This window comes from Heteronotia binoei, chromosome 21, assembly GCF_032191835.1.
Source record: "Heteronotia binoei isolate CCM8104 ecotype False Entrance Well chromosome 21, APGP_CSIRO_Hbin_v1, whole genome shotgun sequence".
Taxonomy (NCBI): Eukaryota; Metazoa; Chordata; class Lepidosauria; order Squamata; family Gekkonidae; genus Heteronotia; species Heteronotia binoei.
Window position 1 is genome coordinate 140,805,115 of NC_083243.1, and position 25,706 is coordinate 140,830,820.

The 25,706-nt window shown below is 42.7% G+C and overlaps 1 protein-coding gene across 4 annotated transcripts in view; it reads right to left on the bottom strand.

The window, feature by feature from the left end:
• Positions 1-25,706, bottom strand: part of MICAL2 (microtubule associated monooxygenase, calponin and LIM domain containing 2) — a 290,110-nt gene that overhangs the window by 150,450 nt on the left and 113,954 nt on the right. For all 4 annotated transcript variants that reach the window (XM_060261096.1, XM_060261098.1, XM_060261097.1 and 1 more), the window contains exons 4-10: positions 24,780-24,896; positions 18,501-18,602; positions 14,622-14,777; positions 12,330-12,430; positions 10,482-10,739; positions 10,012-10,127; positions 1,647-1,773 (exon numbers count right to left, since the gene is read on the bottom strand). In XM_060261096.1, coding sequence (XP_060117079.1) covers positions 1,647-1,773; positions 10,012-10,127; positions 10,482-10,739; positions 12,330-12,430; positions 14,622-14,777; positions 18,501-18,602; positions 24,780-24,896 — 977 coding nt within the window. The remainder of the gene's footprint in view (positions 1-1,646; positions 1,774-10,011; positions 10,128-10,481; positions 10,740-12,329; positions 12,431-14,621; positions 14,778-18,500; positions 18,603-24,779; positions 24,897-25,706) is intronic.

Sequence of the window (25,706 nt, forward strand, 5' to 3'; positions counted from 1 at the left end):
GTACAGGTAAGCAATCGGCTGATTCTGTACAATTTGCACTGGCTACCAATCGAGTACCGGATCCGTTTAAAGGTACCAGTACTGATATTTAAAGCCTTGTGCGGCCTGGAACCAACATACCTATGAGACCGCCTCTCCCCATATAAACGGCTCAAAGGACGTCCAGCTTGCCTCAACCAGGGCCAGGGCCTTTCTGGCCCTGGCCCCAACCTGGTGGAATCAGCTCCCTATGGAAATTCGGGCCCTACTGGATTACTACCATTCTGTAGGGCCTGCACAATGGAGCTATTCCACTGGGCTTTTGGTTGAGGAAAGCAGGCGTCCTCATCTTACTGCTCACATAATCAAACAGACCTCCCTGCTCTGACCAACTATTCGGATGGCTAGATAACGGGTCTACATCTATGACACTCATAATATCTATATCTTAAAAATATAAAATGCGTTGTACCATCCATGCCACATATTTTGATTGTTTGTTGATTGTTCTATGGTTTTATTGTTGGATTTTTACTGTTTTACTGTTTTATCATGTTTGTGATCCGCCCAGAGCCATTATGGGGAAGGGGGTGGGGACTACAAATCTACTAAAATAAATAAATAAACACAAGAAAGAGGTAATATTGGTTAGGAAGGCAGATGTTCTTGAGGCTCTGCTTGTGGTTAGGAAGGCAAATGCTCTTGAGGCTCTGCTTGTGGTTAGGAAGGCAAATGCTCTAGAGCAGGGGTGGCCAATGGTAGCTCTCCAGATGTTTTTTACCTACAACTCCCATCAGCCCCAGCCACTGGCCATGCTGGCTGGGGCTGATGGGAGCTGTAGGCAAAAAACATCTGGAGAGCAACCGTTGGCCACCCCTGCTCTAGAGGCCCTGCTTCTGGTCAGGAAGGCAGATGCTCTAGAAGCCCTGCTTGTAAACAGAGTGGAGGTGGCATTTGCAGAATGGATTAAGACACAGCCTTGCTAATTGAAAAATAGTTTGTTGTGTAGCAGTTTGTTGTGCACTTCATTATCAGCTCTTTCCTTTCTTAGCCATCCTGGCCATCCTATAGTCCATGCTCTTGTAATCTTACAGTTGGATTACTGTAACACACCCTACATTGGGGCTGACTTTGAAGACAACCTAGAAACTGCAACTCATTCCAAACTATTCCAAATCCTTATTGTAAAGGGCTAACAGACAGGAACTTATCTCACCTAGTTTAAAAGAGCTACATTAGTTGACAGTTGGTTTCTGAGATGGTTATGACCTTCATGGCCTAGCACTTATGTATATGTGCCAACTATGACCTTCACCAGCCCATCTGAATCCAATTAGAGTCTGTGCCTTTTCTATTGTTAGCTTCCATTCTGGGCAATGGGCTCCCAGAGATGAACCAGGGTCCCATTTCTAGAAACATTTAGAAGGTACTAAAAGCCCATTTTATTTGCCAGGGCTTTTAAGATGGAGTCTATATATTCTAAATTACGATTTTTAAGTGTCCTTGAGCTACAAGGAAAGATGCGTAATAGATATTCAGGCACATTTTTCCTGAGAATTCAATGCTATAATTAAGATACAGGAACTTCTATGAGCCAATACCCCATTTTCCATATCATTTCTCAGTGTGCACTTTACAGTTCCCATTTCCTGCACACCCTTGCTTACCTGATGAGGCCGAACACAGCTTGAATTCAAGTTTGGATAACGTGTTGCAGGATCAATGGTGTACTGGTCAAAATTCTTAGTGAGATTTTCTGGTGTTGTCTGGGGTAAGAGTCTGTAAATACTTTCCCTGAAAGGCAAAACAAAGTGTTGCTTTTAAGAGGCATACAGTTTTGGGTTTGTGCCTTTTGTGCTCCTGTCTATATTCAGAAGTTGGGCAACTCTGAAAATATTGTCTAAGCATGAGAAATGTTTGGGGTGGGGAAAACAGACACAGACAAAAGTATGTCTTCCTGCGGCAGGAAAATAGCTAGGAAGAAATGAGGTTACCTCACTGAAAACAATCTGGCTTTGATTTTCCCTTCACACAAGAATGAACTCCTCCTCGAACCACAAGACAGCAGTTGACAGAGTCACTCAGGCGTCATTAGTCAGTTTGCCTTTCCATTTGCAACTATACTGTGTTTTTGTCATCCACAAATGTGCTTTCTCAGCCCTTATATAGCCTTTATCCAAGCCCAAACTCTTGGCTTCCTCACCACCACAGGCAATACTATCCCCAAATAAATCAATAGCTCAGTCTCTCTCCCTGGGATGAGGGGGGAGGGGAAGCAGAGGCAGGATTCAGACATGCTGAGGCCCTAAACTATAAGTTTAAGAGACCTTACAGCCTTACCTAAAATGATAATTTTATCATTTTAGTTTTAAAAATGTGTTTATCTTATTTTATAATCTTATAATCCAAAACATTATACTCAGGGATTTTTTTTTTTTTAGCAGGAATGCACAGGAATGAATTTTCGGCTGGCTTGTCATCAGGGAGTGTGGCCTAATATGCAAATGAGTTCCTGCTGGGCTTTTTCTACAAAAAAACCCCTGTGTGAAACAGTGATGTCAGGGGTGTGTGGCCTAATATGCAAATAAGTTCCTGCTGGTTTTTTTCCTACAAAAGGCCCTATGTGAGACAATGGTGATGCCAGGGGGTGCAGCCTAATATGCAACTGAGTTCCTGCCTACACTATATCTTACTTAGATTTTATACAAATCCAGCTCTGATTACAGATTAGGTAGGAACAGGAAAGAAAAGAATGGATCCAATGAAACGTAAAACACACATGGGGTAGATATTGGGTGGAAAGGAATGAAGAGATGAAATCCATATGGGGTGTTGAAGTAGAATGAAGACGGAGCAAAGCAGAAATGATACTGGCTATGAGCTTCATACCTTTTGGCCTTTGACCACATGAAAACCTTTACCCATCATAAACTAACATGTAGTAATGATGTTGCCAGTGAAGACAAGCCAACATCATCAACTCAACCCTCTAGGCACATTGAAAATTAGGAAGAGACAGACAGAGGGAGATCATTAGTGATATCAAGTAAATAGATTGTACAAAAGTCTGCAGTTCTAGTACTGCAGTATGCAACGAACAGTATGCAAGGAACCTACATCCTCATCTAAGATAAACCACAATAAACACAGTTAAAACAGTTTCCAAATATATGAAGCAGATGAAGGTACAGTTGTCTCTATGTAAGTAATTGTTGTGTGAAGTGTGCTTTATATAGATTCTTCTACACATGAGTAAACAATCATTTGTGAAGCATCTTAATAGGTTGTTTCACAAATTATGACCGATTTCTCACTAGCGTTGCTCCACCTCAAGGCTTCTGTTTTTCCTGGTGCAAGCAATCAATTTCCTACCAGTTGCTCCGTAGGCAAATTTTGATGCAGGGCTCCCACCAATTCCCCTCATGGCTTTGTGATACTGTCTTTTAAGGATTAAGAAACAGTGAGGAGAACTGGAGGGAGTCGCACATCAAAATGCACCCGCAGAGCAACTGATTGCTTGCACTGGGGGAAAACAGAAGCCTGGGGTGGAGCAACACCAGTGAGAAACTGGTATACACATTTTGCATGAAGGGACATTTTTTCTCTTTTTCAGTTCTATTTATTTAAAAAGACTTGATTTGGTTTAGCTATAATAGTTGTTAAAGCTATTTAGCTGTAATTATTCCATTTGTTTTTATTTCTATTGGCTTCAACAGGAAGAACATTTCTGGCTGTAAACTCTTCTCATGATCTAATGGTGATGGAGGCTCTTAGGGGTTGTTTCTGCTAAACTGCACAGAGAGAGGAGAAATGATTTCCATTTCATAGGCACAGCAGGCAAAGGGAGAGGCTTGCCAAGGAAACTCCAGAAAGCACGTTAACACAGCAGAAAGGACATACAGGCCAACATCAGGCAACTCAAGAAAATAGGCAGTGTGGCAAAATAGACACAGGCCGAGGTCAGACGCACATAAACTGACAAGATGGGCATGGATGAAAGCCAGATGCATGTCGGATTTTATGCAGATGTCCAAACATCAGCATCTGGCAATGGTTGTTGGCTCATTCGTGTCCCGAACTGCCACGACTGAGACGCGGACTTTTTTGAAAGTACATTAAATCCAGAATAAGAATGCTTCCAACGACTCCCACGCATACTTTCTATGTGATTACTTGATTAGAATTTAGGATCTAGTGGGACAGAGCAGGGTGAGAACGATTTGATAGCAGCCTTGATAGTGGTCAACTCAGCAGCTGCTGCCACCGAGGAATGGCCAGCTCAGGGATTCCAGTGCTCCTGGGGAGGGGGAGGTATGGCGGTGGGAGCAGATATTACAAGGGAGGAGGACAGAGACATGCTAGTGCTCGGCCCCCCTCCAATCTGCGGCCCATCCCAAGGGTGACAGGTAGTAAGGCCAGGTGTAACCCGCCTCCGTCATTGGTGTTATGCAACGCCAGGTCCATTAATAATAAGACCTCAATTCTTCGAGAGTTTATGCTCGAACAGAATATGGACCTGGCTTGCGTGACTGAGACCTGGACCTGAGAGGGTGAGACAGTGGCCCTCTCGCAAACAGCTCCCCCAGGTTACTCAGTCTTTCACCAATCGCGGACTAGCGGGTGGGGGGGAGGAGTGGCATTATTTGCACGGGAGGCTTACTCCTTCAGGGCGCTCCCGGCCCCAAAGATTGAGGGTTTGAATGTGCCGGTCTGGCGTGGGAGGAAGGAGAGGGGTTGGCGATTTGGCTGGTGTACCGTACGCCTAACGCACCAGCCAACGCCTTGCCATCCTTGCTTGAAGCGGCGACAGGCTGGGCGCTGGAGCACCCAAGGTTGATAATCCTGGGCGACTTCAACGTCCATGCTGATGACCCGTCTTCTAGTCAGGCGACGGACCTAGTGTCTTCCATGGTGACACTAGGACTCTCTCAATTTGTTGTAACCCCCACTCACCAGGCCGGACACATGTTAGACCTGATCTTTGCGGCTGGGATCGTAGTGAGCGATATAACCGCTGAGGCGGTGCCATGGTCGGATCACTTCGCCCTCAAGGCCCGCGTAGATATGCCTCCCCAAACCTGTTTAGGCGAGGAGCCGATTATGGCCCGCCCGCGGAGCCAAATGGACCCGGAACGGTTCCAGATGGCTCTGCGGGACCCCTGGCCCTCTGGCGACTCCCTCGATGGCCTGATTGAGACCTGGAATAGCCGGCTCTCTAGGGCCATCGAGGAGATCGCACCTCGGCGCCCTCTGCGACCTCGGACTAAGCTGGCTCCGTGGTATACCCCGGAATTACGCCAGCTGAAACAAGGCCTTAGACAGCTAGAGAGGCAATGGCGGCGTACTCGTGACGAAGCGACTAGAACATCTTATAGGAAGTTTATGAAGTCCTATGAGATGGCAATCAAGGCCGCAAAGAAAACATACTTTGCGGCTAAGATTGCATCTGCAAATTCGCGCCCGGCCCAATTATTTAGAATAATTCGGAACCTTACTACATTGCCACAGGGCAATTTAAAAGCTAAGGAATTGGAGACTGGCTGTGAGGCTTTCGCGAAATTTTTTGCTGATAAGGTCCAATCGCTCCGCCACGACTGCCCTGCCAATTTGGATGCAGTAAGCGAACTCGAGGCCCAATGCGTGTCTTCTGATTTAACTCTGGATTGCTTCGACCCGCTCAGCTTGGAGGAGGTCGACAGAATTCTTGGCACTGCACGATCCACAACTTGTGATCTGGACCCATGCCCCTCCTGGCTAATTAAGGCCTGCCAGGAGGAACTAAGATATCCTATACGGGATATTATAAATCGATCTCTTTCAAAGGGTGTTTTTGCAACACCCCTGAAAGAGGCATTGGTCCACCCTCTCTTGAAAAAACCTTCATCAGACCCGGCCGAATTGGCACACTACCGGCCGGTCTCAAATTTGCCCTTTTTGGGCAAAATTATTGAGAGGGCTGTGACGTCGCAGTTACAGGATTTTTTGGAGGACGCCTCCACCTTGGACCCATGCCAGTCCAGCTTTCGCCCGGGCCATGGGACGGAATCAGTCTTGGTCGCCCTCATGGATGACCTCCGACGGCAACTGGATCGAGGCGGCTCGGCAGTATTGCTACTGCTAGACCTATCGGCTGCGTTCGATATGGTCGACCATCGGCTGCTGACCCGCCGCCTCGCCGACGCAGGAATTCGGGGGCTAGCCTTACAGTGGCTCTTCTCCTTTCTTGAAGGCCGGGGACAAAGGGTGGCAATTGGGGGGGAGCTGTCTCAGAGACACCCACTTCATTGTGGTGTGCCTCAGGGGGCAGTTCTCTCCCCGATGTTGTTTAACATCTTTATGCGCCCCCTTGCCCAGATTGCACGGAGGTATGGGCTGGGTTGTCATCAATATGCAGATGACACCCAGCTCTATCTATTGATGGACGGCCGGGCTGGCGATGTCCCTGTAAATCTGGACCGAGCGTTACAAGCCGTGGCTGACTGGCTCAGACTGAGCGGGCTGAAGTTGAATCCGGCGAAGACTGAGGTCCTTTGCGTGGGCCGCGGCGGACCGGGAGGGGAGATTACCCTACCAGCTTTCGACGGTGCGCCACTGATACCAGTGCGCAAAGTCAAGAGCCTGGGAGTGCTGCTGGAATCCTCTTTATCAATGGAGGCCCAGGTAGCTGCCACTGCTAGGTCCGCCTTCTTTCATCTCAAGAGGGCGAGGCAGTTGGCTCCCTTCTTGGAGCGCAGTGACCTAGCAACTGTGATCCACGCAACGGTCACCTCGAGACTAGACTACTGCAATGCCCTCTACATGGGGCTGCCCTTATACCGAACACGGAAACTCCAGGTAGTCCAGAACACAGCAGCCAGGCTGCTAATGGGACTACCACGGTGGGAACATGCACGGCCTGGGCTGCGGGATCTGCATTGGCTACCTGTTGTGTACCGTGTTCGCTATAAAGTGCTGGTTATCACCTTTAAAGCCCTATATGGCCGAGGACCTGCCTACCTAAGGGACCGCCTCTCCCCATATGTTCCCCAGAGAGCACTGAGATCTAGCTCTCAGAATCTTCTAACAATCCCTGGGCCAAGAGAGGCTAGACTGAAGACAACCAGGGAGCAAGCCTTCTCAGTAATGGCCCCTCGATGGTGGAATCATCTTCCAGAGATGGTACGAGCCCTGCGGGACTTGAATCAATTCCGCAGGGCTTGTAAAACATTTCTTTTCCAGCTGGCTTTTGAGACAGAACCTGGCTAATCTGATGTGTAGCTATTTAGCCATCTTGTGGATATTACAACTTACAGTATTTTTATAGCACCTATTTTTATCAATTTTATTCATTTTAAATTATTATGTAATTAACTATATCTAATAATTGTTATTTATATTGTTTTATCTAATTCATGGAATTTCCATGTCTGTGAGCCGCCCTGAGGGCGGGATATAAAAATAAATTTATTATTATTATTATTATTACTACTATGTTTGAATGCTCCATTGTAGCCGACTCGTCGCAAGCGCACATCCACTTCCCTGCAAGAGCCCACTCCAAATGATATAATTGCTCCAGCAATTGTTGACTCAGCCTTCCAACCTTCCGAGGTCGGTAAAATATGTACCCAGCTTGCTGGGGGGGGGGGAGAGTAATGACCGGAGAAGGCAATGGCAAACCACCTCGTAAAAGGTCTACCATAAAAACTTTGTGAAAGCAGCGTCATGCCAGAGTCGAAAACGACTGGTGCTTGCACAGGGGACTTTTCCTAAATGGGGGGGGGGAGGCAGATCGCCCACCTTTGCAGTCTCCCTGCCAGGCAGGGAGATGGGAAAGGCAGTTCCTGGGCTTCCCACCCCCCCTTAAATGTGAGGAAAAGTCAGATCGGCCACCTTTGCCTTCTCCCCACCAGGCGCAGAGACAGCAAAGAGAGTTCCCATGCTCCCCCCCCCCCCCATTTAAACACCCTGGCGGGGTGTTTATTTTTTGTGACAGTCTACGTTGTTTGATGCCCATTCCGGTCTGTTCTGGCCCATTCCGGCTTTTACCCTGTCCCGTTTAAATGTGTGGGGGAGAGGAAGATGACCCACCTTTGCTGTCTCCCCGCCAGGCGGAGAGACAGCAAAGAGAATTCCTGGGCTTTCCCTCCCTGTCCGGGTGTTTAAATTGGGGGGGGGGGGGTGTCAAATCGGCCACCTTTTCTGGCACCTTTAAAAAAAAAAAGAAGCCAAGCACAATATCCCACGGTTCTGCGCTTGCGCGAGTGCGGAATGCCATCTCAAAAAATGAGGTCCGGTTGAGGCCTCTGATCAACCAACAACGGGACCAACGCTGCTTAGAACCTAAGGATGGAGGGATGTCTGATCAGGAAATTCGTTGTAAAAAAGCTGCGGGGTATAATAGCGATGGTTTAGGGATGGATTTAATGGTGAGTGTGACCGCGGCCACAACCTGTTATCTTGGATCCTCCATATCATCAACTTACTCAGTTTTCTTCTCTTTCCTTCCATCAACCACACTACCTTCTACCTGCCCCTGCCATCTTCAGCTATATTTATTATTAATTTCATTTATTCACTACATTTATATACTGCCGTTCTCCTGACTAAAGACCCAAAGTAGCTTTCATCATTCTGTTCTCCATTTTATCCTCACAACAACCCTGTAAGGTAGGTTAACCTGAGAGGGTATGATTATTCCCTTACTTTCTTTTTTCTTTTTTAACTGAGGAGAGTCACCTATTTGGGGGTGCTGTATTCTCTGTGTATTGCTCATTAAAGTGCACAGGCATTAAAAAATGCTTAGGAAGGGCAAGACTAGCATTTGCTTCCACGTACATGGAATTCCTGCTGACTATTCCTGCTGATTATCACAAGAAGTTCATCACACCCAGCCTGCAACACTGTCTATTTGCCAGAGTGTTGAAGCAGAACGTTTGCCCTTGTACCTAGCAGATGCAACAGAGAACAGAATGGCTTGTGCAAACAGGAACCATTGTTTATAAAGAATCAAACCCTTCCCAAGTCAGTGAGCCTGCAACAGACTAATCAGTGCATCTGTTGGATAGCAGCTTTGCTCATGGATTAATATACCTGCCAATTACTTATCTACTGCTTCACTCTCTCTCCTTCTAACATCCATAAACTCTGAAGTTTGACAACCAGGCAGCAGTATAACACTATATGTACTCAAAAGGAAGACAACCCTGAATGCAAGATGACACCCAATAAACAAAATGTTACACACATTTTAAAAATATAGTTCATACTTGCAACTTGTAAGCAAAATGACCCTCTCTTTTCCAAGTGGTGCACCCAGAAACATATTCTGTGTACATACATACACTCTGCAGCACTTGCACAGAATAAAAAAAGAAAACCTACATGGGATGTTATCATCAGATGTCACAGACTACAGTGCTACTCTAGCACTGGGCACCCACTGGCACCATAGTACTTCTGTCTGTGTTCTGCAAAGCACCCAACCAGTCTTCAATGGGAAAGGACATGCTCCAGAAGATTTCAGGAGGAGTCACCATTCTGTCTGCAGGGGATCCCTAGATCCTGTGCCTCCATGGCAGGCCACTGCTGTTCTGTTCTCAAAACTTCAATAGTTCACATAAACTCAACAAGGACAAGAGTCATATTCCTGGATTACAAGGAAGAGTCATATTCTATCCTATGCAGAAGTATAGAAATGTTATAGCATGAAGTTGTTGCAAGACCAATGTCAAGATAAACTTCTAGCTTGCAAGAAATCCCACCTCTACCAGTTATACCTGGGCAATTTCAATATATACAGTTCTTAAATTTGCAATGAGAAACTACTCTAGATACTTAGGGGACATAAAATCACTCTCTGGAGTCATTAAGCAGACTAGTTTTCAAGTAATATATAATCAACCACAGGTACTCCGATGTGGTCTGTACTTGCTATAACCATGTTGCATAGTTGAAGTGGATAGCTAAAACGGACTGAGGATTTAGGATCAGTAACAGTATGGTTTGAGAAACTTAATCTGAAGACAAGAAGAGGTGGAGGTATATGCCTACCTTTCTGCCAGGATGTCAAGAGGAAGCTTTCCTTGTGCCCAACTTCTCACCATCCACGCTGTGTCAAATGCAGCCAGGAACCCTCTTGCACAACCAGTACCCATCGGCCAGAATGGCTGTTAAATAATATTTACGTTTTAGACATTTAATGCCATTGCTATTCCAGAACTAAAAAAGCTTGCTCCCTTCTTTCACAATTGCAGATACCTTGCTTATATACTAACCATTACATATTACATTTCTAATTTTGTCAGTTACAAGAATTATGCTGCTTTTTAATTAATTGATATTCAACATCCAGTGGCCTTTTGCATGGTCCATCATGCAACATTCTTAGTAACATTCTTAACTATAAATTAAATAGCAACTTTCCAGTTCTCATGTTTGCAGAAGTTAGTCTTACATATGTGATGGTTAAAAATTCTACAGTTTCCCATCTATGTTTTGGAAAGTACACACGCACACACTACCTCTAGCAAGCTGTCTCCGACAAGAGCCACCAGCAGTTGATGTCTGTGCCTCTCTCGTATTAATGCAGCATTTTCAGAAGCATACATGGAAGTAAAATCAAACATTGCTACATCTGGTTGTCCATAATGATTAATTGCAAAATCCAAGGAAGGCAGTTGGTAATCAGTCGCAAAATCAGCAGCTTCTCTTGCATAGGACAGTAGATTATCTTGGTTTACATTTTCTGCACAGAGGAGCATTTCAGTATCAATGTAATCCTAAATGGGAGAGCAAAATGTGTTATAACAAAGGACACCAGATCTTTCTAAGATTCTTACTTAAAACCAGACTGTATTATTCTACAGAGGAAGCACTACAGCTTGGGGTCAGAAGCTGATGCAGGTTATGTTCTCCCTTAAACTTTTCAAGTCTGATGTAACACATATTTTAAGCAGTTTGGTAAATTTTATCACATTTCGAAACAGCAAATATCTAAGCATCTAATCATAATGCTAGACTAAGATCTATGATATGGTTTGAATACCCACTTGGCTATGGAAACTTGCTGGGTAATCTTGGGGCAGTCATTAATACCCAGCTTAGTTTTCCTCACAGGGTTGTTGTGAGGATAAAATTAGGGTGAGAAGAAATATGTAAGCCCATTGGGGAGAAAGGCAGGGATATAAATGAAGCAAATAAATAAGAAGTTATACTGAAAAAATAAAGTTAAGCCAGGTCCTACATTCTTGCCAGTGAGGGGTGGGTGGGAGGGAGGGAGCTTTCTGGGAGGGGGGCGGGGCAACATCACTGCACACGGTGCCCACAGTGTGATGATGTCATGCAGAAGTGATGTCATCATGCAGGGGATGTCGTGTAGCAACACTCTGGTACTTTGTGCAAAATTGCACAAAATACCAAATTGTCATCACGCAACATCCCCAGTGTGATGACATCATTTCCATGTGATATCATCATACTGGGAACATCATGCTGGGCGGTGGCTGCTGGGACTGGGGCTTTTCACCACTGGCTAGCTGATGTTCCTAGTTTATAGGTGGTGCTTCACCACCTTTTTTGTAAGCAATATGACAATGCATTAGACATGCCTCTTCACAGCATGGGTGTTTAATATATAACACAAGGTTACTGCAATGCTTACCATGTACATTCCAGAGGGAGCCATGGCAACTAGTGCCCTGTACATGAAGGCAAAAAGGCACCTTCAAATATTGTATGAGTATACCAATATACTATTGTTACGCACTTTCCTTTCCCCAAGCATCAAAACGTTCCAGACGTTCATCTGGATTTGTTCCCTTTGTAACAGAGATATGAAATTATTGTATTTATTTGTTTTTTATTTACCAAAAGTAGAGCACAGGTGGAGATAAAGAAGCACTCTTACAAGGTAGCAGGCCCAGAACTCAGCATCAGATCCTGAGGGAGTCTGTACTGCAGGTGCTTCAACCGAGTGGAACTGTAGGATACTGCCCACCTTCTATGTCCTGAACTATATTTGTAGATTACATTTCCAGGATTTAATTTTTTTTTTAAAGATCTGCAGTTCTGAAGATCTTTATTTGACACACAGAGCAAGTGTTCATTTTGTACAACATTAACTTGTCAGGATTGAAACACACATTGTGTATCTAAATTATCATGATATATCCAAGGGGGCACCTGGCCAGCTTGGGAATAGGCTGAAATGGTTTGTTTAAGTAACAGATGCTGTTTATAGAATACACTGCTTATTCAAGCTTAACAGGGGTTGTACAACAGAAATCTGACACCAAAGTAACTTTTTACATTCAGCAGTTAAATATTTCATTGCATCTTCATGTTTTGAATAAGATAGTTTAGGCACATACATTAATAATAACTCCCTTTTCAAGAAGACTCTGTTTTTTTGCAGTCATCACAAAATAGTGAGTGCTGTCCTTGTAGTAGACAATATTCTCCAAATCAATTCCTGTGGAAGAAACCAAGACATTGATAGGGGGGAACACAGAAATACTTATCAATGTAAATAATTCCCTTATCTGTTTGACTAATGTCCTATACATTTAGCTCAAATCTGTAGTATTATTTTGGAGCCACAGCATAGTTGCAACAAGGGTGGTTTATAACAGAGCTCCAATGAAAAAGATAATTTCCTCATGTTAACATCAAAGTATACTGATTAATAGAACCTATATAGCAAGTTAACATGATCTTCCAGTTACATATTATAGTACCTTTTATACTTTATTTAAAATATTTATTAGCCCTCTTTTCATAAAATGATTAAATGTCAGTAAAAATGATTTACATTTCTTCAAAGCTCTCCATTGACTAGGATGACACCATTTTTCATAAACATACCCCCACAATGTATTTGATAAGTGACAAATATTAAAACCAGGGCTTTTTTTGTAGAAAATGCCCAGCAGGAACTAATTTGCATATTAAGCTACACCCTCTGAGACCAAGCCAGTCAGAACTGCATTTCTGCTCAAAAGAAGTCCTGATTAAAACTGTAATATCTGTGGTCCTAATCAAGATCTGTTAGTAAGTATCCCATTTCAGCAACCTGAACTGCATTTTCATATGAAGTCAGGTTTGGGAAGCTACAGTATACTGAATTAAAGCCAGAGGCAGCCCCAAACATCTTTCTCATGGCACAAGGAGTACTATTGCTTCATCCACCTCTCCCACAGTGGTCCCTTAAGATCCTGGGAAAGTTAACTCCTGGGGTTGCAAGATAAGAGTGGACTAATAACCTTAAGATCAAAATCTGTACTGGTACTATAGAAATTCTACTTGGCGAGCATTCCTTGTAGTATAGACACATACCAACAGGCATGAGGTTTTTTTGCATTTGAGAGTTCAGTGTACTCATCTGACACAATGAGATCTGGAGATTTTACTTTTATAACAGGAAGCACTATTGATACTTATGTTTCACGTTAAGGACAAATTAGACATGTCCACAGTCTGTATTTCTATTCCCACCCCCCATCCCCAATCGCAATGCTGCATATTCCTTTGAGGAACTGCTGCAGGGCATTCATTCAGTGGCTAATTAGTTGCCCAGCAACTTCAATGCACTAGGGAAGAGAACAATTAAAAGTGGGGCGGAGCTTGTGGAGGAGTTTGGAAACCTGAAGGAAAACTTCTAAACTAGGCTTTAGATCCGGATCTTCAAAAAACTCCTGATCGGAACTACTCTTGAAAACCGCAGGGGAACTCAAGCATGAAAGCAGCTTTGCTGCACATTCAACAAAATGAATATGGAAAATTTAAGAATATGCGCGTCAACAGAGGAGTGAGAGATATGCAATGTAGAAGGTGTCTTTGAAATTCGCACAGAGGATTTTTTGCTAAATGGATATAAGCTTTCATGTGCATGCACACCCTTGTGCAAGATATGTTATAATAAGCATTTTTTGAGGGCGGAGGGGGGGAGTTGGATACAAGGAAAAATCCAACAACAGTTACCTTTTTCAAAATACTAGAACGCCATTTTGTTTGTAGAAAATACATGGCAAGACATTCAAATACTAAGAACTATGTCTATTTAAAAAAATCAAGTATATACAAACATACCTTCAAAACAATGCTAAAAATACCAAGAAAACACACACATATGCAGTACAAACATAAAATAAAAAGAACTATGTTTTTTGGGGGGAAATCTTCTTGATATTTGGAAATTTGGGATCTTGTTTTCCCCTCTAACTTATACTTAAAATATCCACTCTATATGCTTCTTTTTTAATTAACATTTTGTATTTAAGGTAATTTAAAAACCCTATTTTCATAGTTTGGTATAATGCCTGACGAAATCAATGGCACAGATAAAAGTGATTAAAACTGAACCAGCTTGGTTTAAAACCATGCAAATGTGCAGTTTCCATAATCTGACTGACAGCAGGATAAAGCAAACTAATAAAAAAGGACTGTAGGAGCTGAAAAAGAAAATCTATCTAAAATATTTTTACAAGTTTAAAAAATAACTTGCAGTACAAATATCCATGGTAAAAGCACAGCCGAAGGAGATTAAATCTATCTCTTTCTACTTGCCATCACTTAATTGGTACCTCATGAACAGCTATTACGGGGTTATGTTCATGGGTTTATGCTGTACTTTGCCATGCTTAAAAGGAGAACAGGTGACCCACCTGTTTCTTCTTTCAGATCTTGGAAGAATTTCTGATTGAAGATGAAGGCAACCCCACTGATCTCTTCCACTTTAGCTTCCGCAGTTGTGTTTCTGTTTATAAAGTTGGCAGTAATAGCAATGGCCAATTTCCCACGAAATTCTTTCCTTTTAAAGCCTTGCACAGAAAAAAATGTGATAAGCAACACAAAAGCTTTCTTCTTTATAAATTTAAACATTAAAAACAAAATCATCCTTCATCGTTAACGCTGTTTACTCATTTTGGCTGAGTTTTAGCTGGCAACTTTAGACAACACCTTCTTGAAAGGTTTCTAGTTACAGCCTATTGGAATGGTCTTTTCTACCCAGTCTTAGATAATCAAATCCCACCTTGTTACTGAAAAAGAACTTGGATTTACTGTAAAGCCAATTTTAGGCCATGTGGAAACACCTATTGCTCCTGTGCAAGGAAAAGGAAGAAGCGAGGAGAATGAGATGGTTGTGCTCTGTGCAATCTCTCCTGTGTTGTTGCCAATAACTTAATCCCCTTGGCATACTTTATGGCCTTGGAGTAGTTACAAAGGTGAGGATAGACAGCAGACCAGTCTGGAAATCCCTGCTCTTTGTTCCACAGTGAGATGTTGAAAAAGAACAAGGATACCACAAATTTCATAGTGCACCTGTCCAGAAGTCAAACATACCCTGTTTGATAACCACAGTTAGACCATAAGCTGAGCAAGGATATGTTCACCTTGCATTTGGCAATTCAAACTGCTGCTGAACAAGTTGTCAGCTGCTGCTCAGAAGCTGACTTACAGCTGCTTGAGGGATCAAATCCAAGTCTGATTCCAATCTCCCGACACATCCCTGCATCCTAGCCTTTTTTGTGCTGGGGGGTACAGGAAAAGTTCAGGGGGGGACCAGAAACCATTATGGGGATCAGTTGTTAAGGGGCTTCTGATCTATCCCTCCCCCCTCAGCAAAACTTCTGCACAGTAAAACTTGAAATCAGAAGCAACTGAGTTCCCCATTGCAAGAGGGGAAGAAGAAAGAGACAGCTTGTTTCTTTTTAGCTGCATCCCAAGCTGACGGCTTGGGAGTCAGGAACAGAGAATGAGAATCAGCTGGGCATCAGATCAACCTCTCCCCTGGTAAATGTAATAGTAGTTCGGCTACGGCTTTTTTTGTAGCATAAAACCCTTTGCATATTAGGCTACACCCACCCCCATTGTAGCCAATCCTCCTGGAGCTTACAGTAGGCCCTATACTAAGAGCCCTGTAAACTCTTGGAGGATTGGCTATATTGGGGGCATAGCCTACTATGCAAAGGAGTTCCTGCTACAAAAATAGCCCTAATCTTGGCTAATCTGAGCCACAGCATTATTTCCAGGATGGAAAATTAGAAGAATCTGACTTGTAGTTGAATACCATGATCAGCTGTAAGTCAGCTCCTGACACCTCCCCCCTCCCAAAAAAGCAGAATATCACAAACCAACTCCCCACCATTCCCTCATCTGCTGGGAGCTGGTTTCTGATGGCTGCAAGTTGGCTTTTTCATTCCTTCTGGTGTCCTTGTCTGCTGGCTCATACCATTAAGCTTCCATATAGCTTGGCATGACTGTTGCCATCTTCACACCCAGTTAGCCTACAGACTCACTGTGGTATCCTTGTTCTTTTTCAACATCTCACTGTGGAGCTTGTTTGGGGGGGGGGGATTGCCTCATCTGGGCAAGCAGTGTCAGACTGTTGCCATTCAGAGATAAGGAGGCCTTGTTCACCATTCATTGAAAATAACAGCCTCCTAAAATTTAAAGGAACATTATTGTCAATTGCCACAGTGGCAGCCAGCTGATCTGTGGACTCTCTCCTTTCCTCATCATTCTTGCTGCATGGCTGCCACTGGAAATAATGTCTTTTTAATATCTCATTTCTGCCCTTACAAGGGCCACCAATACAGCTAATAATTTAACACATACATTTAAAAACCATTAAACAGTGAAAGGCCTCCTGACAAATTTCTGAGTATTTCCAATATTTATTGGGAGAAAGTATTACAAAAGACTTTCACAGAAAACCTTTCACAGTTTCCAATCTAGGAAATATGAAACTTTATATCTAATTGCATATATCTAGTTCAGAGTTCCCAGTATCCCATACCCTTTTTAACTAGATGATACAAGGGTAGGAGGCTTAAGTCTCATCACTTGTTTTTCTTGAATTTATATTTGAAGTCCCACAGCTTTGTTTTGGATCAGGAAGAATGGGAAAAAGGAGAGGCTTCAACTGCAGCCCTGAACACTGGCTACTGTGAAAGTGGAGGGGCACTGGGAGCTCCATACATGGAACTAACAAGTGTTGCTTGATTTGGTCTCACTAGCAGTTTGGGTTCACTGATGCTTATTTATTGTTTCATGAAAAATGTGAGCAGGGAAACTCACACACCATACATATCCTTGAGGACAAGAAATAAACATATATCAGGGAGCTGCATCCCTCCACAGGACCCCAGCATATGTCCTTGTAGCCAAACTTCTACTTTCTTGATCACAGCAACTGCCAGTTAAAACAATAGTTTCTATCTTATCTTCTGACCAAGTCATCTCTCAGCTCTCCTGCCCACTTATCTATGAAATGTGATTGATTAATTTGTGTAGATGTGTTTCTGCAATGACAAAGCAAATGGCTATATTTTTGCAGACCTGGCACTATGGGTTCTGGCACCCCAAGCAGAACCCTGTGCCCCTGCCGCCCCCCCCCCCAAGGACTCTTACTCATGCATGCAAAGCACACATGGCCCAGCAATGTCACTAGAAGGTGTGGGTGTGGTCCGCCCCTCTCCTGCTTCAAAGGCAGCCAAGAAGAGGCTGCCTCCTCCTTTCTTGAAAGAAGGAGGTGGCCTCTTCTCAGGTCCCTCTGAAGTGGGAGAGGGCTGGGCAAGGAGAGGGCCAAGCCACACCTTTTTTCTTCAAGAACATGCGGCTCAGCCCGCCCTGCCCCTTGCCCAGCCCTCTCTGGCGTCAGAAGGAGCTAAGAAGAGGGTATTGCAAGAAAGAAGGAGGCAGCCTCTTCCCGGCTCCCTTTGAAGCAGGAGGGGGCAGGCCAAGCGTATTTTCTTCGAGAATTTGTGGGTTGGCCCACCCCTTGCCCGGCCCTCTCCTGCTTCAGAGGGAGCTGGACAGGCACCATGGGGGTCAGTGTGAGTGGGGAGGGGGCACCCACTCCGCCCCTGTGGCAAGATGGTGTCCCAGGCAGCTGCCTACCTTGCCAACTCCAATGCTCCGGCCCTGATCTTTTGCCATGGTTTTAAACAGTTAACAGGTAATCTAGTACTTTTCGACAGAACTGAATTCAAAAAGGTACTCAAAATCAATGGAAAAATATAATTAACAGCAACTCTGCTCATGTGATAGGAAGAAAGCTGCTTAGCTAGCATCTCACTGAAAAAAGCTGAAAAAGAAGTTAGAAGTTTGTTTAATTATTATTGAGATGTTACAAGATATTCCTTTCCTTCTAGCTTTCATTCACTCATCTTCTTGTTGAACATGTACTTCTGAAATCAATTCACTGATCTGAAAGCAACTCATCAAAGGTCTTACTACACATATCAAATCTCTCTCGGTGATCACTCAATGGTCGCTGTTACTAATGGACTTTCTCCATTCATTATAATCTTTACATGAAGTCTTATTTTGGTTAAATGTTATATACTCTATTTTGGCACCCTGACTTGGATCGACCAGGCTAGCCCAATCTCATCAGATACTGGCTGCTAAGCAGGGTCTACCGTAGTTAGTATTTGGATGGGAGACCACCAAGGAAGTCCAGAGTTGCTATGCAGAGGCAGGCAATGGCAAACTGTTGGAATATTTGCAAGTTAGTTTTAGTGTCACATATAACATACCTTCCAAAGTGTTCCTGCGACCGTCAGCACCAATAATTACATCAAACTCATATTCTGACGAAGGATGGTCCATTGGGAGAAATTCAGCCCGCCAACCTATTTCTGAAACGAATAAGTCTGTCAGCCAACATAGAAGTTAACAATAAGTAATCATTAATGTTTGGATTAAACATAATGCATTTGAAGAAAATTAATGAAAAATTTTTAATCATAGGTTGTCATGAATCCAGAAACTGCCCTTGGTAGCCAATTCATTTGTCACACTCAAGATCTCTCTCAGTACTGTCGTGAACTACCAAGAATAAATCTGACTAGGCTATTCTTACGCTGAAGCTTTAACTACCCAACTTCCCCTTATGATAAGTAATGAACTAACTGGTGTTGAGAATTCACAACAAAATCCTTAATTGGTAAAATTTATGCACACACGCTATATTAGAACCTAGACAAGCCAAGATGAACAAAAGTGTTAGGGAATATTTAGAAAAACAACACAAAAACATAATTATTAGGGTGGGCATGAACTGCGTGATGAGCTTTGGGCTGAATTATGGGCAGCTTGCAAGTTGGGGTTTGGCACAATGTGGTTTGGAGCAGCTTGGAAAACAAAACCCACCCAGAATAACTCTGCCACAAAAATGCTAGACAGCAGTGGGGTAGGACTAGGGGTGGTGTCTCCCAGCCTTGGAAACAGAAATGGGACCCTCCAAAACTTGACAGACACTGCTGCCTGCCGATGACAGAGTACCCATTCACTGCAATTAGGGCTGTCAGTTTGGTAAAGGGTTTACCGAATATTTACCGAATGGAAGCCTTTTTGGTACATATTCAGAAATAGGGATTCCAGATAGGCTTTTGAGCCTATTTTGTATTTCCGAATACCTGATTTCTGAATAATTACGGTATTATTTGGAAATATTCAGTAAAGCTATTGCTTCCATAGAAAACAATGGGGAAAGGCAAAAGGCAGTCTGTGATTGCCTTTTTCGCCTTTTCCTGCCTCTGGCTGGGGTGATGGAGAGGGGGGAGGAGGCCTCTGACCAATCAGAGCCATACATTTTTGCAGATTGCTAATGCATGGCTTTGCAGGACCCTGCAGGGCTGTTTCTGTTGTGCAAAGCAGGGGGAAGGGAGAAACTGCAATTCTCCAATAGAACTGCATGTTTTTCCCCTCAAGCCAATCAAAGAACAGAACAATTTATTTTCAAACCTGTTCTGTCCATGGGCAGAGAGAGGGTATTTATTTACCATCTCTTGTCCCCTGGATTCCATTGCTGTTTCTGTTGCCATAGAGAGACTGTGAGCTGGTGTTGAGCCTCTGCTTCTTTGGCACAGTGCTCTGCTCTCTGTGGCCTGGTGTGGTGATCCCGATCCTGATCCTGAATCCTGGACCTGGACTTCAGCATCTGACTGGGTGAGATCCTTCCTTTTTTCCCTTATTGTGGGGAAGGATATTGGGGAATTTTTATAAGCAGATTTTTGTTTCTATCTTTTAGAAAACCTTCTGTTTTCCTCCTGCGTTGGGTAGGTGTCGGGGTGGTTTTGTGTTTAGGGAGTTGCTGGGGGGGGGATTAAGGGTGGCTCTGGCCTGGCTGGGATTGTTTGTTTTAATCACTTTATAATTTTATTACATTGTCTAGTTTGTTAAAATTATTTTTGCTCTGCTCTGCTGTTTTGGACCTCTGGTAGTCTGCTTTGGTTCCTTGGCACAGGCCATTTTTCTGTAGCCTGAGTATCTCCCTGATCTGGTTGTTGTGCTTGTGGGTAGGTTTGGGGGGTGGCAGCCTGGTTACCCTTCCTGGTCTGCTCTCTGCTGTGCTGTTTTGTGCTTTGATTATGCCCTATATTGCCATTGAGTTCAATGACCCATAGTGTATAATGGTGGGATAGGGGCACCCTTTTTGAGTGCCCCTGGAATGGGACCCCCTGACCTAATCCTTTTGGGACTTGGGGTTTTTGTAAGGGAGAGTCCCCTGCAGGTTCCCTGCAAATTTTAGGGCTCTCCCTCAAACCCCCTCCCCTCCAGGCAGCTTCCAATATACCCTAGTTTGCCATTGACTTCAATGGCTCAAAGGGGATAATGGGAGCCAAATACCGTATATATCCGAATATATCTGTATATTCAGATATATCAGAATACTACTATTCGGTAATATCCAGAATACTGAAAAATTTATTCCTGAATATTTTGGAATCTGGATATTATCGAATATTTTTTGTAGAGCCAGTTTGGTGTAGTGGTGAAATGTGCGGACTCTTATCTGGGAGAACCGAGTTTGATTCCCCACTCCTCCACTTGCACCTGCTAGCATGCCCTTGGGTCAGCCATAGCTCTGGCAGAGGTTGTCCTTGAAAGGGCAGCTGCTGTGAGAGCCCTCTCCAGCCCCACCCACCTCACAGGATGTCTGTTGTCGGGGAGGAAGATAAAGGCGATTGTGAGCTGCTCTGAGACTCTTTGGAGTGGAGGGCGGGATATAAATCCAATATCATCATCATCATCATCATCTTGTGGACAGTCCTAATTGCAATGCAAGGGGACTATCTATGTAGGTATGGGACAAGTACACCCTCCATCTCTTTGCATATTGTGGTTTTGGGCAGAAAGAGTGCACTTGTCAACCCTGTTTACTTCTGAGTAGACACACAGTAGGACCTTGCTCTTAGGAACTGGTATTATTAGACTTTCAGGAATTGTATAGCATTATGCCAAGTGCTGTGTAGTGCCATATTTTCAGTTTTACTTTTGCAAGGGAGTTTTTTTAATTAACATTTTTATTAATAATACAAAACATTAACATTTAACAATATAAATACAGTCATGTGTATCATAATATTCAAACCACTCAATTAAAATAACACTGGTGTGTGAAAAATAATTTCTTCCTACTTAGCCATTAATACAAAAAAAGTACTTATTTTCTAAGTAACCTTTTCCTTAGCAGAATTTGAAATATTATCAAAAAAGATAAACCATTTCTCCAAAAAACATGTCTGATAGGTGGGGCTTTCTGTAAGTAATAACTGGTCTTATATTTTATCCATGACTACAATTTCCCATATTTTAAAAAACCAATGCCTTACTAATGGTACTTTATCTGATTTCCATCTCTGGACTAACACAGTTTTAGCAGCTGTTAATACTATTGCAATATGTTATTCCATACATTTAGGGATCATGTCACTGGGCTATAGGTTTAACAAAACAATTTGGAATGCTTGGCAAGGAATAGTTAGCAGGGGTCGTTTTGTAGAAAAAAAGGTGGTGGAGCTCATCCAGGGATTGTTATGCAGCTGCACCTACTAATCAATGGACAAGATGGGAAGAAGGAGGTGGAACTGTTAGAAAGGTTCAGGAGCTGCGCTCCTGTGAGCTCCTGCTGAATCTGAGGCCTGATAATTAGTAATATCCTTAATACATTTTAAAATCTTGTTCCAAAAAAGTTGAATTCGTGGAAACATCCACCAACAATGTAAGAATGTGCCAATGTTTATACAGCCCTTCCAACATTGAGGATTCTTGATCATTTAAAGTCGTAATGGGGTCAGGTACCACCTAGTATAGACTTTATAAGCTTGCATACAGATATTTAATGATATAGAGGTATAAATATTAGAAGATCAGATTAAACTCCACTGGTGTTCATCTATATTACTACCATAATCTTTTTGCCAACCTTTCTGCAACTGGATTCACATGTCCAGTGTTTCTGGTTCAGTAATTTATAAATAATGGATATCAAGCCGTTTGCACTATTAAAGTTGGATTTTGCAAAAGATTAATTCTTACAGTGCAAGATAACTCTCATTTGGATAGGCCCTGAGATTTTGAAACCAAGTTTTCTTGCCATAATCCAAAGAGATTTGCTTTCCTTCCACAAGAATTACTTGTTCTAGCCTGCCTACCTCCTTTTTTCTGGTGATTTGTCTACTAAGTATATAATTTTGTTTCAGTTTATTAGTTTCAGTTCAGTTTATTAGCTTTGACTATAACAATGAAGTAATATGTAACATAACAAATAAAACAATTCTGGAAACAGTCAAACACATATGCTGTAAGATTGAAACATATATATAACAATATTTCAGATCATGTACAAATAGTGTTTAGCTGCAAAAATGCAAGCTGTAATTTGCAACATGAAAGTCAAAATAACTGTGTCAACACTTTGCAGATGCTGGAATTAAGACCTATGATTCAGTTGATCATTGTGTTCTTCCATCTCTCTAAAAACCCCTTTTACGGTGGTATAACCAATGCTGACAATTTTTCAGCAACAAGTATAAAGATCTGTTCTGTGAATTCTCAGGGGGTTTTTTTGTATTTGTATTGAAGTATTTATATACCACCTTTCCCACAAACCATGGCAACTCAGGGTGGGTTAGAGGTAATATATAATTACAACCAAAAAATATTCAGGAAAAAAGCTATACGGCTTTCCGTAAAGGTAGCACCCACATTATAAAGTTAACTGCAAAATGTCTAACACAACAGCCTTATATTTCTTATGAAAGGTGGAGGGCATAGAAATCCAACAGATCTTCTATAACATTGAAGCTACCACCAAAACATAGTGGACTAATTCTATGGTCAAATGGACACCTCAATCAGGAGAAAGTCCTAGAACGATCTAAGGATAGCCACAGGCTCATAATAGGAGAGGCAGTCCTTCAGAGGGCTGTAATGAACAAAAGCAGCACTTTGTAATTGTCCCAGAAGAATACTGGTAGTCTACACAGCTGTTTCAAAATGGTAGTTATATTATTCTACCTGCAAACAATTCATAGGTAAATTAAGAGGTGAGTCATTTTATTCTGCACCAATTGTAGTTCCTATGTCTTCAAGAACAGCTTTACATAGAGCACACTGCAACAGTCTAGCCTTGAACTGAGAGTGCAGAAAAAGATATTGGATTTGTATCCCACTCTGTATTCTGAATCTCAGCCTCAGAGTGGTCACAATCTCCTTTACCTCCCCCTCACCACAACAGACACTCTGTGAGGTAGGTGGGGCTGAGAGAGCTCTTACAGAAGCTGCCCTTTCAAGGATAACTCCTTAGAGAGCTATTGCTGACCCAAGGCCATTCCAGCAGCTGCAAGTGAGGAATCAAACCCGGTTCTCCCAAATAAGAGTCTGTGCACTTAACCACTACACCAAACTGGCCAAGTGTAACCATTAATACAACAGAATGCTTCTTCAGGGGAAAAATGAAATTTGTCATAAATTAAGCCTATAGTTTATTAGAAGTAAACTCCCACTGGAAGTGTTCCAGTTCTCACTATTATAAGATAATTTCTTTAGTACTTTGTCCTGTTAAAAAAGAAATCTGACTAGGTAGAGCCCTCATATTTAAATCCTTACAGAGTTTACATAGCTAGCACTATTTCTATGATTTTGAAACCTGAAGCAACTTGGCTATCCCAGTGAACATACAAAAATGTCTATAATATCAAATTTTAGCTTAACATTCTATGTTGCTGATATGAGAAAACAGTAATCTCAAATAGCAATAAACTTCAATTCCATCCCAATTAAACCAAACTGATATATCACATATGTTTGGTGATTTTGCAGCCGATCAAAACCACTTTGGACTTTTCATTGCTTAAGGCTAAAGGGTTCGTTCATTCATTCATTCATTCATTCATTCATTCATTCATTCACTCATTCAATTTGTTTCCTGCTCTTTCCACAAGCAGGCTTAGGGCAGGTTCCAATATACTTATTTATTTATGGTTTCAATTTATAGACCACCATACCTCTGAATACACAAGGCTCAGGGCGGTGAACAACATAATAATAAAACATTCATAATAAAACAATTTAAAATAATCCATAGATAAAAACATTCTCAGAAGGCATTAACATTTTGGATTCCAAATGGATGCCATCCTACTGACACTCCTTCCTCCTCCCTCAACTCTTCTTTTTTCTTCTTGCCCCACAAGAAGGTGGGAAGGGGAAAGAAGAAAAACGAAGAGTTGGGGGAGGAGGAAGGAGTGTCAGTACGATGGTATCCATTACTGTCCTTAACCAAAAGCCTGGCTGAACATTTTACAGGTAAATGGCCCAAAGCATTCAGCGTGTGGGCATAGGACAGAAGTAAACTTTTTCAGACCAAATACTCCTCAATGTTTAGCTGAACTGTTATCAAGATGTCTAATTACTGTATCCAAAAGGTTAGAAGTGTCTAGGTATCAGGAAAATACCATGTTTTATATAAATAAAATTTGATGGGCTTATTAAAAATGAACTGCACAAATAAAAAAGGTTTGTCATACTTTGATTTTCTTGATCTTCAGGAGGCTCCAGAACTTTCATAAATTCTAAATTCACATGAATTTCCACTCCCAACATCAGTGCAACTTTGAAAAGAATAAGCTGAAGCTGTCTAATACCTGTAAAAAAGAAATAACATGGGTACTATTTTAGAATATACATGTCTAAACCTTATTATATTGCAGCAAGTGGAATGGGGAGGAAGACATGGGGGGTTAAAACAATAAAAACATCGCCTTTCTTCTGACAGTTAACTTTTAGATTTCTTCCACTGACAGTTTTCAAGCTAACCACCACACTTTGCTTCCTTCATATTAGGTGCAATAGTGCTCACCAACATACCAAAAGGATATAATTAACAAACAATAGAGAAATCTTCAGAAGTACAATATGTAAAAACTAAAGGAAACTTGGACCTTCGCATGGGAAGAGCGAGGAGCTGGAGGAGAACCAGCGAAAAGTTCGAGGCGGTGCGTGACGAGAGACAGGAGGGTGGGGTGCCCCGGCCCCCGGTGGGGGACAGGGGCTGGCCTGACCCGGCGGCTAGTGTTACGCGGACGTAGACATATCATCAGAGCATCCAGGAGCCCAAAGGGGAGTCTCTACCCCTCTGGTCACTGCGGCGTCCGACAAGGTGCGTTGTTGGTCAGAGGAGAGAGGGGAAACCCGCTGGCTTGTGAGAGCTACTGGCCTTTGGGAACTGCTACCCTGGCATCTTGCACTAGCACTTTACAAAAGGCTACCACTGTTGTACCTTATACCAGCACTTTAAAAGAACTGCTGCTTTTGCACTGCACACCAGCACTTTGATAGAACTGCTACCATTGCACTCTGCTACCTCTGCACTTTGCACCAGCACTTTAAAGACACTTCAAGACGCTCTAACTTTCAAGACCTACCAGCACTTTAAGAACACTAGCACTTTAAAA